This window comes from Anomalospiza imberbis, chromosome 6, assembly GCF_031753505.1.
Source record: "Anomalospiza imberbis isolate Cuckoo-Finch-1a 21T00152 chromosome 6, ASM3175350v1, whole genome shotgun sequence".
NCBI classification, from domain to species: Eukaryota; Metazoa; Chordata; class Aves; order Passeriformes; family Viduidae; genus Anomalospiza; species Anomalospiza imberbis.
Genome location: NC_089686.1, coordinates 7379321 through 7393594, shown reverse-complemented (window position 1 = coordinate 7393594; position 14274 = coordinate 7379321). Strand labels below are relative to the sequence as shown.

Below are 14274 nucleotides of genomic sequence, written 5' to 3'. Positions count from 1 at the left end.
CTTCAGAACAAACTAGAAAGGCTTTGGGATAGACCCAGACAGGGGAATGAAGTCGCTCTGTAAAGCAGTTCAGGGCATTTCTTGTACACACCTAAATAAGATACTTCCATGGCAGGTACAACTGATGAGAAACTGTGACCTAAACTGTTCACTCTTACCAGACTTTTTTAGCTCCTCTCAGTTGCACTTAATGTACATCTATACTGAGAAAAAAAACCCAAATCCAAACAAAACCAAAACTCAGAAAAGCTAATAAGCTAATATTCCTACAGAATTACTATCAGCCTTCAAAGCTTATTTTTCCATATAACCTTTAAATCAGGTTTCCAGTGCTATCCACAACAGAAACCAACTTCACTTCATTAACAGATCCTTTAACAAAAAAGAATCAGTTCTTGTGGCAGTGCTGTCACAGTGATGCTGGTCTGTAGCTGGACAAGGTAAATCTAGCCATAACATAAATCCAATTTGGCTAGCCTGGCTCTTACCAGAAAAACAGATAAACAAGTCCCCAGTTAGGCTGGATTCAAACCTATACAGGGAACAGCCAACGCTGTTCAAACCTAGGTGCAGAAACACCACTGGCCAGAGATCTGGGCAGAGAGATACCCCAGCTCTGAGCCTGGGAAATTCAAATGCCCCATAAAAAGAAGTTCTGAACAATAAAACACATTGTTTGTCCAAGACACTCGGTGAGCTCGTGTCGTCCCTTGTCTCTGACCGACGACCTCACATAACAAGCTCTCACATAAATGCCCCACAGATTAAGTACTTCATCCTAATAAGAAGTGAAAAACATTCAATAGTGATCTCCTCACTGGGTACAGAGGTAACTCTCCCAGCTCTGTGTTTGACTATCAGACAGCAACATCTCCTTGCCACTCTTACAGGTACAGCCTTTTATTTCCACAAACACTTGAAAACAAACCAATGTAGCAAACCAGAGAGAGGTTACCAAGCTACAAAAAAAGGCATAACATTTTTGGTGTACATTTAGTAAGAATGGTTTACCTGGCAGAAAATATATCAACAATGGCAATAGTTTTACATTCCTTTTCTTCAGTAGCAAATCTAAACAGAAATTCTGCCTCCCATTTTCCTTTTTTTGTTGTTGTTGTTTTAAGGTTTGCTTTACTACAAGCTTCCTCACTAGTCTGATTTGCATCAGGAGAGCCCACACTGGAGCATCAGTACATGGGAGGAGGACACCAACCACAAGCCTGCACAAAACAATCTCACAGTGGTGATAAACAAGACTAATAACTATATAACTTACTCAGGCATTAAAATCCAAAATAATATAAACAAAATGAAATTTACTTGATACTTCAATGATTTTGTTCTTTAAGACCCTTTTTTCATTAGCCATCAAGCTATAACATCATACATAAAGTAGTTTCTTTCCAAGCCGTAGAGACTGCAGCAGACACCAGCAGAGCTATCTGAAAGACAGATTCTGCTATCAGAACTGATGTACCCATTTTTCAGCAAGTTAACTAGAAAGGCTGAACATCTCTACTTAGCATTTGTCTTTGAAAACTGACAGAAAACTAGTCTGTTGAGCACTTACACTCTCAGAACTGCAAACTAATGTTGCCATTGACTATGTAGTCCCACCATCAGCTTTAATCTTACAAGCAAAATGCAAACCAAACTCATTAACATAACTGTTTGGCTGGGTAATAAAAAGATAAACTCTTAAAAAAAGAAAACTGAAATCATCAAATTCATTTAAAGACAAAAATCCCTACAAAGCTAGCAATTTAAAAAGTACAAAGGAACAGCAATTGCTAGGCACAACCACATTAACATCCCAGCATAACTGCAATTTTTACATTTCTTGACCTTTTCCATTCTTCCCCCACAACTTCAAAAGTGAATTAAGCAGGCTTTTGGTTTTTCACATTCAGCTTTCAAGACATATAAAAATATATCCGAGAAGTATTTGCTGTCTTCAAGTACTGCCTGCCAAATCTTCAACACTAACACTACATTTCCCTAAGGGAACTCAAATGCAGTCCTTCATGAGGTGGTGCCTCCCACGGTCCATTGCCATCTACTCATCCCACCTGCTGAGGAGGGCCAGCCGTGTCCTGGGGACATCAGGCACAGCATCACCAGCGGGGTGAGGGAGGGGACTGTCCTGTCCCACTCTGCTCTGCACCGGGACAGCCTCACCTCCTGTCCTGGGGGCAGTTTTGGGTGCGGCAATATTCAAAAGACAAAGCCATGAGAGTGTCCAAAGGAGGGCCATGAAGACAGTGAAGGGCCCAGAGGTGAAGCCATACAAGCAGCAGCTGAGGGCACTTGGTCTGTTCGACCTGGAGGAGATTGAAGGGACACCTCACTGCAGGTCCAACTTTCTCCTGGGGGGAGGAGGAGGGGCACACCGAGCTGTTCTCCCTGGTGACCTGTCCCAGGACCTGAGGGAACGGCATAAAGGTGTGTCAGGGGAGGTTTAGGTTGGCTTCTAGGAAAAGGTTTTTCACCCAGAGGATGGTTGGGAACTGGAACAGGCTCCCTAGGGAAGTGGTCACAGCACCAAGACTGGCAGAATTCAAGAGGCATTTGGACAACGCTCTCAGACATTTGCTGTGATTCTTAGGGTGTCCTGTGCAGGGACTTTCATGATCCTTGTGGGTCCCCTTCCAACACAGGATATTCTATGACTCTATGATTACTTTTAGAAACTCACTCAGATTTGCAGCTTCGCATAACTGAAGCTCCCTTTTCAAGTTTGTTTTGGACATTTACATGAAATTTTGGACAACAGAAGGTGTGGAGAGATGTGTTAGAATCTCAGAAACACAGCTACTCCAGTTTTTGTGTGGTAGCCTCAGTGGGCTACACTGCCTTAACACAACAGAACTGAAGATGCAGGAGATCATGTCTGGAAACCTGATGATACTTAGTCTAAGCTCACACAGGTCCAGACCCAGACCATAACCCCGCATCATTCAAGTGCTAAACTACTTGTCAGAGCTGGGCTAACATGTGGACTCTACAATCTTAAAAGTCTTTTCCAACTAAACAATTACATGGCTCTACAGTACCTATCTCTCCATCAGCCAAAAGCAGCCATACCCACTCTGCTGTTCACAGCACAAGCACCTCAGCAGCTTCTGTTTTGCTACACCAACTTCCTAACAAAGTCACATCACTCTGCTTCTCCATAAAACTGCTCCTCAAGCTGTAAAAGGTGAAAGCAAAGCTTGCAGACTGGGGTAATCTTAAAACAGCAACAAAAAACCACAGGTAACAGGAACAGCACTTATCAAATCGTTCCACACAGTGGAGGCAAAGAGCAGCAGCCACGTGGGCATTTGCAGCTTAAAGGGAACTTTTCTGTCAGGTAGTGACATGATGAGTTTCAGATTCAACACCTGGAGGAGAAACAGATTCAATCCCAGCATTACAGATTTTGCTTCCTCTACATAAATGAGCAAGTGAAGACAGGGAATGAAGCTGCTTGTAACCCGAACTGCAGTGCACCTGCTATCTGATAGGACCAATTCTACCAAAACCCTCCCCTGTAAAATTAAACCCAAAAGCCACCAGTCCTTTCTTCAGGACAAGGTAAGGGCAAACCTTCTATTTCAAATATATGTATTTACAGATCCAGCATAAAATCTGGTAAAGAATGCAAACTGCATCACTCTAACGGCTTCATAACTGGGCAAGACAAGGTAATCTAATATTAAAAAAATTAATGAGCTTCCTACTGAAGTTAGACTATAAAAGTGAAAAGGAGGCTGAGTAAACCTCCTGCCACAAATCGTACCTATAAAAGCAGAATTATGTGATTCAAGTTCTGAAGATTGTAACTGAAACAATTCATCTCTCATTCTTTTTTCCAGGAAAATGAACAGGTCTGCAGGCACCAGAGCCTGCTGAAGCAGTACTGCCACATAAACTTACATAGACAAACTTTAAATCTACTCCATCATAGCTTATTTTCCTAACCACCAACTGTAGAGATAAATATAGTTGCATCCACCACAACCCAACTTAGGACTGCCCAATTCTATGAAATCACTCTGCATCGAAGTTATGTGCACTATTCTGCACTGCCACAGCTGACAGCAGCACCCTCTGTTGTTGCCATCCCAGGGAGAGGATGGAAAAGACTCAATGCCAGAAAAAGCTTCATATTAACTCTGGTGCACGATTGCCACCTGGAGGATTTGGGGAGAGAAGCAAAATTGATTTGATTCCTCTCACTAAAACATATAGCAGATGATTATTTTAGGTGGAAGTTCCCCCTTTTCCTTCCCAACACAGCATGATTATTAATTAGTTTTGTAATGAGAAAATCTGGCACAGAGTAGAATAGGTAAATATTCTTCAGGATTTCCATCAAAGGGTCTGCAAATCCAGCATACTCATACTTCCTTTCTCTGTATTGCAATTGACATAATGAACACCCTGTATAACTTAAAACTAACCACAAATTAGTGTCATCTCTAAAAACCACAAATATAAGGAAACTTGTTGGTATTAATATTATTTTAACTTTTCAACACCAAGTGTTTTCATTTCAAGTTTAGCATGTGCATTATTGGCAGAGCCCAGTTCAGGACTATTTGAGGCTGCACTGCAAGAAACATTTAATGTCAGGACTTGGTCCATCAATATCTTACATGGAAACTGATTAACAACTACCAATTAAAAACAAAACCCTTACTCTTTTCACTTTTTTAATATTTGAAAATACACAAAAATCCTTTATTTACATAAGAACAAAGTAGACAAAAGGACAGAATCCTACACAAATACAGAGTTCATACCCTTTCCCAACTGTCTCACTAGCAATCACTGTGACAGTAATTGATCATCTTAAAAAGTTCTACAGGACAAAAAGGTAGAGAAGATTAATGACTAGTAAGCTCAGCTTAAATTTTACATAAGTTTTTTTCTCTGTGTAGTCAGTCCCTCTCTTCTTTCCAGTTTGCTGACCATAACTTTTCATGTCCACAATCCCCAAAAGACAAATATTTAGATCAAGGCAAACTCTTGTTAAGTTCTGCATGCGAGGTCAATGTAGCTCACGTGCCTCAATGTAAAAACATAAAGATTTTAAGGATAAAATAGTAAAGAAAATATTCAGTAAGCTTCCACAGGTATATCTAAAACACTGAGCATACCACAGCTTTACTAAAGAGCTAAGGATACATTAAATCTGTCATGGGACACTGAAAAGTGAGAGTACACATTCAGGATTTCTGGCAGTGCTAATGGGTCTCTGTAGTAACTTCATTATAATTCAAAAAAAACCCTGCAATAGTAGAAATAAATTCTTCTTTGATATTCTAAAATTTGAACCAGACTACTTACAAATGTTGTGGAACCTCCTACACCAAAATCTTTAACAAACATTGTTGGTGTGTTAAGGATTACCAGTTCACAACTTCCCTTTTGCCTTACGAGCAAAAGCAAGAGGATAACCTCCCACCAGCCTCAAATTAGTGCACTGCAAACTCATGTACATTTGGAGATGCAGAGTCTTAATGCATGTTTGCTGTACCAGAGCCAGAGAGCCTGACTCAGTGCTGAAGAAGAACTGATGCTGTCAGTGCCCACTGCAGAATCCTGTTTCTGTGGCTGTGCCTCTGTATTTGTCACTGCCCTAAAACCTCCAGGCTTAGTCACTAAGTAAGTTAAAAGATATATTAATAATTCTCATTTAAATTTTTAGAGATGTGACTCTGAATTCTATAGGGCAGGGACAGGCAGAGCTGAGGGCATCAGGCACCTCCATGGGTCCAGGGATGGGCCGAGGCCAGGCAGGATGTCAGACTGCACAGGGGGGTCGGGGTCAGGCCCAGCAAAGGGAACAAGGTCAGACACAGCCCCAGAATGTCCAAACAGGGCCACAAGGATGGGCTGAGGCCAGACAGCACATGGGCCTGGCTCTACAGCGTCCATGGGTAGGGTAGGCAGGGCAAGGCAGTGGGGAGCTGGAGACCTGCCCTGCTGTGCAGTCCCTGGGGCAGGGGCTGACATTCCTGAGGACTGGGATGGGGTCCTGGGCCATAAGCAGCCTTTGGGAACCCCAGAGAGAAGCTAGTCAGTGACAGCAAGAACCAGCAGTACCTGGTTTGTGACCAAGATGCTTATCAGATCTGTTTTTCTCAACTTACTACCAAGCATTTAAAGGGAATTTCTGGAACAAAAGACGCTGAGCTTCCCCAGACAGTGTGCTTGAGGATCACAAGCTCAGTACACCTTGCAGCATCGTTTCTTTGTGCTGTATTTCTCAGTTACATCTTCCAGCTTGCTGCTATGCTGCTATGCTGCCTGCACATCAACCTTCCCAGGTGGGACTTTTCTTCTCCTTTCATTAGTGTCAGAAGTCCCAGCCTTCACCTTTCTCAGCTTCTTTAAACAAAAACCTGAAGAGAGATCTGGGCTGTCAGGTTTGCTCCATGCTCAGCTTTCTCTCACTCTCTTCAGCTTCAGTTTTTCTCCTGTCAGCTTAAAAAAAAAGAACTTGTGAAAACAGTTCCTCCCAACAATTACCACAAGACAGGGGACTCCCACCCAGACACAGTGAAAGAGCAATCAGAGAACTCCAGACCTTCAGACATGGCACACAACTCTTAACTTGCCTTTCTACAAAAGCAGCAGCCATCAAACCCGTGCAAACTGGCAAAGGGCTCGGCGTAACTCCATCCTCCAGGATGCAGTTATAGCATAATGGAGAGGGAGAAATGCACCTTGCTCTTAGACCCTGTGTTGCTGTACTTCCTGCTGGGATCTGTTCAAATGTAGCAACTGATAGGCTGCTAAGAACTTGGGTATGAAGAAAAATAAAAAAGCAAGACACATTCATTGCAATTAGCAGGATTCAAAAGCTTTCCAAATTTAAGTTAAGAAGTCAGAGTAAGTCTTTGGCTAGTCTGAACTGGCTATCAATTATAAAGTGAATAGTTATTGTTCAAAACTAGACTCAGCTAGGAAAAGTACATGCCTCAAACACTTTCTGTGCAGCCAGTAGAGTTCCATGGAGCTAAAACAGGCGTGATAACCCTTCTCCACTAATTCCTGACCTATCCACAGTCAAATCAGTCAGGTTCAGAAACCAAATTTCAAGGCAGGGCTTTCACAAGCTTCAAGACAGTAACATAGTTAGGGTGGAATGTTGAGGCTGGATTCTTTCCTGACTGTGACCACTCACAACAGAAATAAGAATTACAACTAACTAAACCAGTATGGGGCATATCAAAGCTTTCAGAGGACTTTCCTCTCAAAAAATAAACCAAACAAAACACAGTGGCTCCTCCTAGAAGGAGTTATTCCCTTGCTAGTGAAATAACTTAGCAGCTCATAACTCAGGAAGTGACAGGTACCTTGCAAGAAGAGCTGATTGTCAGTCTTTCAGACAGACAGCATTGAAAGGGTAGGATTAGCTCTGTAAAGCACAAAGAACATGATCTTCTTCTTGTGAAGTCTCAAAAGAACAGCTGTGCCAAATCAGACTGAAAGACTAGTCCAGTATCCTACCTCTGAATGAGAAAGCCTATTAATATACATGCCTACAGGGGCAACACAAAACACAGGAGGAAAGCTTGTTGTGATAGTTCTCTCATATAATCTCCCAGTTTCTAGAGATCTGTGGCTCAAGGATTTCCTGAACCAGAAATAATGTATTTTATTAATGGCCATGATACTTTTTTATTGTCTGCCCAATCATTTTAAGCACATGTAAACTTTTAACATCCACAACTTCAGAATCACATGGGGGGGGGGATGTTTCTGTAAAAACCAAAACCAACCAAACAAAACCTCCTAATGCTTCTGAACCTCCTACCTACTACCTCTGCAATCAGCTAGCTGCTAGATTTCTTAGCACTCCCTAGCTTTTGCATTATGTGACCCTGAGCAGCCGCTCATCCATGCTGTGTTATTTTACTGCATGTACAAATCTCTACTATGGCCCCATTCAATCATCTCTTTTCCAGTCTGAAGAGGCTGAGTCTATTCAGTCAGTCTAACTGAGAAGCTCTTCAGGAAGCTCTCCTCTTAATCACTCCATCCTCCTCTCTGTATCTTTTCTAGCTCTATTAGAGGTTTTCCTGGGGAGGGGGGAAGAAAAGAGAAACGCACCAGAACTGCACACAGCACTTCAGCTGGAGGTAACACTGTGGATGTGTAACAGTGTACAGACATGCTGTATGTGTTCCTTTAACTTCTAACATTCCCCTCACCACCCAGGTTCTTTTGTACCATGAATGAACACTGAGCAATTTGTTTTCATAAAGCTATCCATTATGACCTAGGGATTTCCTTCCAATGTTACCCTAGCCAGTCTGGATGTAGAAGAAGAAACCATCCCACATGTGGAAGAAAGGAAAAATGCTAACTCTCACAGCTCTTGATCCCATCTGCTATCTACCACCCATCCACTAAAAGCAACAGGTCCTTCTACAGTCTTTACTACCCCACATAATTTAGTATTGCCCACAAACCTCATTAACTCACCAGTCATGATCTGTTTTCCAGATCATCAGTCCAGATTCTATGGAATTTCACTGTCACCTCCTGTACTCTCTAGAGGGTATTTGTTACCATTTGAAGAGCTACTCTGCTCTGTAAAGACTTTTCCTTATCAATGACAGCTCAGATTCTATAAAAGCATCTGGTGAAGGATCCTGCTGACCTTCCTTTGAAAATGCAACATTCTGCTTTGTCCACTTACCAAAAAGGCTTCTGGTGAAAGATCTTGCTGAGCTTCCCTTGAAAATCCAACCATCTGCTTTGCCCACTTACCAACCTCCTTAGAAAGCTCCAAAGGATCTTCAAGGCAAGCCACTTTGCCAAAAAGCATTGTTATCCTATATTTACCTGTGCAGAACACATATTTTGTCCTTGACTACTTCTACCTACTTGCCTCATCCTGTGCATGTAGATGTGGCACTCAGGAACACGGTTCAGTGATGGACTTGGCAGTGCTGGGTTAACAGTTGAACTTGATAATCTTAAAGTTCTCCTACAACCTAAATGATTCTATGATTCCCTTTGTCCAACACACTTAACTAGCCTGCATTTTCCCAAGACTTCATGGAGAGCAGAGTAAACCCCCTCATTCACAGCCAAGCACAAGCCCACGCTTTCTCAGCACACCAAAAGCTCAGCTGCTAAAACATAAAAAACATTGAAAGGAACTTTCCAAAGGACTCACACATCTGCACTGGAAAACACTGGCTACACCAAACTTCTTTTCTGTGAAAGGCATCAGTGTTGAGGCTTCCTACACCAGGCACATAATTAGCTCAATGTAAATGCTGCCAGAGAAAACTTAACTGTGATCTCACACCGTCCTCCAACCCTGAGAGGATAAAAGAAGGGATTGCCAATGTTTTATAGGGATTCTACAGGACTTATCAGCAAGGACTTGGCCACTTTGTGTTAATACAGAGAAGTGCAGGACTCACTCCTTCAGTAAACAGATGCAAGATTCTGACATCTTAATATGTAGTTTGGCAAAATAAAAGGTTTTGCTCCATGTAAAAAAGAAAAATCAGTGTCTCAGTGCTTTCCACTCCCTTTTGCTTTTTTATGATGAAGGTGAAAATAAATTATTAATAAATGCATCTATATTCAACATGCTATAACACGCAAACAGAAGCTGCTGTGGATCTTGAAAGGATTTGAGGAATATTGTTGCACAACCAGTAGCTCTGAGCTCCACAAATACCAAAAGCCCCGTTCAATTCCCAGCCCTGCAATAAAGAACCTGACATCCCTCATCTTTTGTAAACCTTAGACAACGTTCTCTGAGACACCCAACCCTACTAACCATGAGCCAGGGACTCAAAAACAGCACCCCAGGCACCTCTGACACTGCAAATGCTCCACACAGTAAGACTCTGAGATCATCAGACCACAGTCCAAGGAGCCTCAGACCAAGGCATTTCACTCAATATTGGTGGAAATTTACTAATATAATCAAAAGTCACTGAAAGGTGTAACTTACCAGAAAATGTTGCTTTCAGAAAGTACATGGTTTCTGACTTAAAAGAAATATACATTCCTTTGTAAATTCTCTACCCTTTGGAGAGACACAAAGTCCTTCTTACACAGTAAATTACTTTTCTCCCCATTCCAGAGGATTTTAATCAGTCATAAACACAATAACAGACAAGCACACATGATGAAGACACTTATTGCAGTACAAATACATCTTTTCAGACTAGCTTGCATCACTCAGTTTATGTTGAGGAAAAAAAAATATTCACAACAGAAGCACCTGTTTTGGAACGTAAAGAACTGTACCAGCGTAAGTAATCCATATCCCAATTTCCTTAAAATATTTCTGGTGTGAAACAGGGCCTGCACTCAGAAATCACAGACTCAAGACCTACAATCACATCTCAAGACCTACACAAAAAGAAAGGCTATACCTTAAAGAAATTTTGTTAAGCACTGTGCAATTCATCCATAAGGGTAAAAAAAGCCTCAGTATGGTGCATTTCTCTCTTTTCCTTTAGATTTATTTTTTAAGGATAAAGGCATCCCAAAATGTGCTCTAGCCTGTTTGCCATCTGTCCTGCATAATTTTGGGTGGGAGGGAAAAAGCAGAACAAGCCCTTAAAAATGTAGTCTCCAAATCACAACAGGAAAAAGTGAAGGATACAAGAGCCACTTATAAGCTGTAAAAAAAGTAGTGCCAGCACCCTGAGTTGGAAGACAGGAATGGCATCAGACAACTCCTAGCCTACAGTAAACTCCCAAACTCCAATTTGCAGTGCTGTATTCTCCACCACAGAAAGAATTCCTCCTTCTTCCCCACAGCTATACAATCCAACAGAGCCACTTGTTTAACTGCTAAGCTCTTTCCCATGCTTTTGCTTATGTTTCTTTCTCTTTATACACATTCCCCATACAGATTTTCCATCTCTCCCCTTTCAAACAATACATCATCCCCACACCCATCTTCCTTCTGTCCCCTTCTAAACACTGTTTTCTTCTTGATGTGGCCTTTTTCCATGTTCTGTCCTCCAGAGCATTCACACAATCACCCCAACCCAACTACTGACAGGAGACTCTTGACCCTTTACGTACAGTCTGTTACTCCTCCTCGTGCCCCTACATATTCCCTCTATCCATTAAACACCCAACCTAACCTTTCCTGTCCTCTATCCCAAGTAATTTCATCTACCTCCCCATTTCCTGTGCACCTAGCCCTTCCACAGAGCCCCAAACTTTCTCAGACATCTGCCCCAGTCCCTCACACATGTAGTCCATCACACTCAGAACATCTCTCTAATCCTGCACAGCTCTTTTCTCCTATTCATCCTAGCCTCCCCCACCCCATTTCTGTCTCACCCTGCACAGCACACTCTCCTTCTCCCCATGCATTGCCTCTCCCATTTCCACTCTGTGCAGCAGTAGGTCCCACATGCACCATCCATACCCCTTCTTTGCAAAACATGGTTTTCCAGTCTGTCCCTCACACCTTCTGCACAGCACCCTTTCCCCTATACACTGTCTTTATCTCCCAGCACAGCGTCCTTATCTCCCCTATACATTGTCCTCACTCCCCCACGCAGCATCCCTATAACCCCACCCTCTGGCAGAGCATCTCCCCATCCCTTTCCCCACACCGTCCCCTGTGCCCTCAGCCCCATGCCCTGTCCCTGAACTCACAGAATCACACAATCAATTAGGATGGAAAAGACCTCTAAGATCCCTGAGTGCAACCTATAACTGAACACCACCTTGTCAACCAGACCATGGCACTGAGTGCCACGGCCAGCCTTTCCTTACACATCCCCAGGGACAGCGATTCCATCACTGCCCTGGCCAGTCCATTCCAATGTCTAATCACAGAAAGGAAATTCTTTCTAATGTCCAACCTAAACCTCCCCTGGCGCAGCAGAAGACTATGTCCCCTCGTCCTGTCACTTGTTCCCTGGGAGCAGAGCCCGACCCCCACCTGTCAAGGAGTTATAGAGGGGCAATGTGCCCCCTGAGCCTCCTCTTCTCCAGGCTAAACAACCGCAGGCTTGTGCTCCAGACCCTTCCCCAGCTCCGCTACCCTTCTCTGGATGTGGTCCAGCCCCTCAATGTCCTTCCCGAATTGAGGGGCTCAGAACTGAGCACAGCACTCAAAGTGTGGTCTCACCAGTGCCCAGCACACGGGGACCATCACTTCCCTGGTGCTGCTGGCCACACTATTCCTGACAGAGGCCAGGATGCCACTGCCCTCCTTACCCACCGGGGCACGCCTTGGGCTCGTGTTCCGCCGCTGTCGATCAGCACCCCCAGGTCCTTTTCCGCTGGGTCGCTCATCCCTGTGCTCTGTCCCTGATCCCACACCGCTCGCAGCCCCTTCGCCCTGTCCCCGTCCACGCCTCTTCCAGCGCCCTTTCCCTCCTGCCATGTGCCCCATCCCCGCAACACCCTCTCTCCATTCACCGCCCGCTATTCCCCACACCCCGTTCCCCGTGCCCCCGGGCCCCCTCTCCGCACGCCGCCCCCCGCCCCGCCCTGCCCCGGCCCGGCCGCACTCACCGTCCAGCGACACGAACTGGCCCACGGCGGAGGAGCCGCCGCCGCTGTTCTCCACGAACTGCACCTCGGACACGATGATGTTGTCCTCCAGCACGGAGCCGCAGCCCGTGCACACCGCGTCCCCGCGCGCCGCGTCCACCTCGATCTCCGCGCACCCGCAGGCGCCGCACACCCGCCCGCCCGGCATCCTGCCCGCTGCACCGGGACGGGCCCGGCCGCCGCCGCCGCCGCTCGGCACTGCCCGGCACAGCCCGGCCCGGGCCCGCGCAGGCCTCGCTCGCCGGCACCGGCACGGGGAGGAGCGCGGCGGCCGCCGCCAGCCGCCCGCTCTCGCGAGGCTTCGCCCGCCGCTCCCGCCCCTCCGGAGCGCTCCTCCCTCACGGCCCGCGGCCCGCGGGGATCCGCTGCTCTGCCGTTGCTCTGCCGCTGCTCTGCCGCTCCTCTGCCGCTGCTCTGCCGCTGCTGCTCGCCCCCAGCTCCTGCTTCCAGCCCTCCGCCGTGGGTGGGCAGGGATGCTTTCCACCGGACCGGGTTGCTCAGAGCCCCATCCAGCCTGGCCCTGAACATTGCCAGGGATGCGGCATCCGCAGCTTCTCTGGGCAACCTGTGCCGGGGCCTCAGCACCCTCTGGGCATCAATCAAGTTCATCAGTAAAATTCGTCAATAAAATTCGTCAGTCAAATCTGTTCAATCGTTCTGTAATGCTGAAATGAAAGCTGTTGAGGCCCAATGAATTTATTTCAGTACAGCACTTCGAGCCCTGCCTGACAAAGGCAGCATAAAGTTGAAGTCTGGTGCTTTGGAACTCTTTGTTTATTATTGTAGAATTACAGAATGGTTTGGGTTGGAAGGGACCTTGGAGATCATCTAGTTCCAGTCCCTCTGTTTGGACAAGGACATTTTCCACTATCCCAGGTTGCTCAGAGCCTCATCCAGCCTGGCCTTGAACACTCCCAGAGATGGGGCAGCCACAGCTGCTCTGGGCAACCTGTGCCAGGGCCTCAGCATGGCCACAGTAAAGAATTGTTTCCGAGTATTTAATCTAAGCCTTCTGTATCTCACTTTGAATCCATTCCCCCTTGTCCTGTCACTACAAGCCCTTGTAACTAGTCTCTCTCCATCTTTCTTTTAGGGTCCTTTCAGGTACTGTAAGGCCACAATTAGGTCATCCCAAAGCCTTCTCTTTTCCAGGCTGAACAATCCCCATTATCCCAGGCTTTCCACATAGGAGAGGTACTCCATTCCTTTCATCGTGTTGGTGGCCTCCTCTGGACTTGCTCCAAGGGGTTGATGTCCTCAATGATTCATAGAATCACTGAATCAAAGAACTCCATTTTCACCCAAGTTATTGCTCACTTTAGCACTCAACCCACATGTAGCAAATCAGCACCATAACACAGATGGGAAGGAAGCTGAGCAGAATAGCTGCTGTAGCTGGATGTTTGTATAGACTTCCATCTGTCGGCTTTTGAAATGCACCATTAATGCAGAAGCAGGAATTTTCACCTTATAAAACTCAATACTGTCAGTATCTGTCTTCCACGAAATGACTCAGATGTAGCCAGGGATCAGGTACAGACCTCCAGGAACTGACTGGTACAAATGTACCATTTGTACATGGTACAAAATGACTTGTTCATTTACAGACACACTGGGGCACACACTAAAGCAATATCTTTCCATCCTGAAAGCTGAGCATCTTATAGGCCTCAAATTATGTCATTTGCCTAAAAATCTTAAGGTGCTGTGCTTTGGAAA

At 45.1% G+C, this 14274-nt stretch overlaps 1 protein-coding gene across 1 annotated transcript in view; it reads right to left on the bottom strand.

Moving 5' to 3' along the window:
• The window catches only part of BRF1 (BRF1 RNA polymerase III transcription initiation factor subunit), a 172409-nt gene extending 159578 nt beyond the window's left edge, over positions 1–12831 (bottom strand). Inside the window, exon 1 of the mRNA XM_068192214.1 lies at positions 12517–12831. Within this exon, the coding sequence (XP_068048315.1) occupies positions 12517–12703 (187 nt within the window). The 5' untranslated portion in view covers positions 12704–12831. The remainder of the gene's footprint in view (positions 1–12516) is intronic.
• Positions 12832–14274: the final 1443 nt, after the last annotated feature.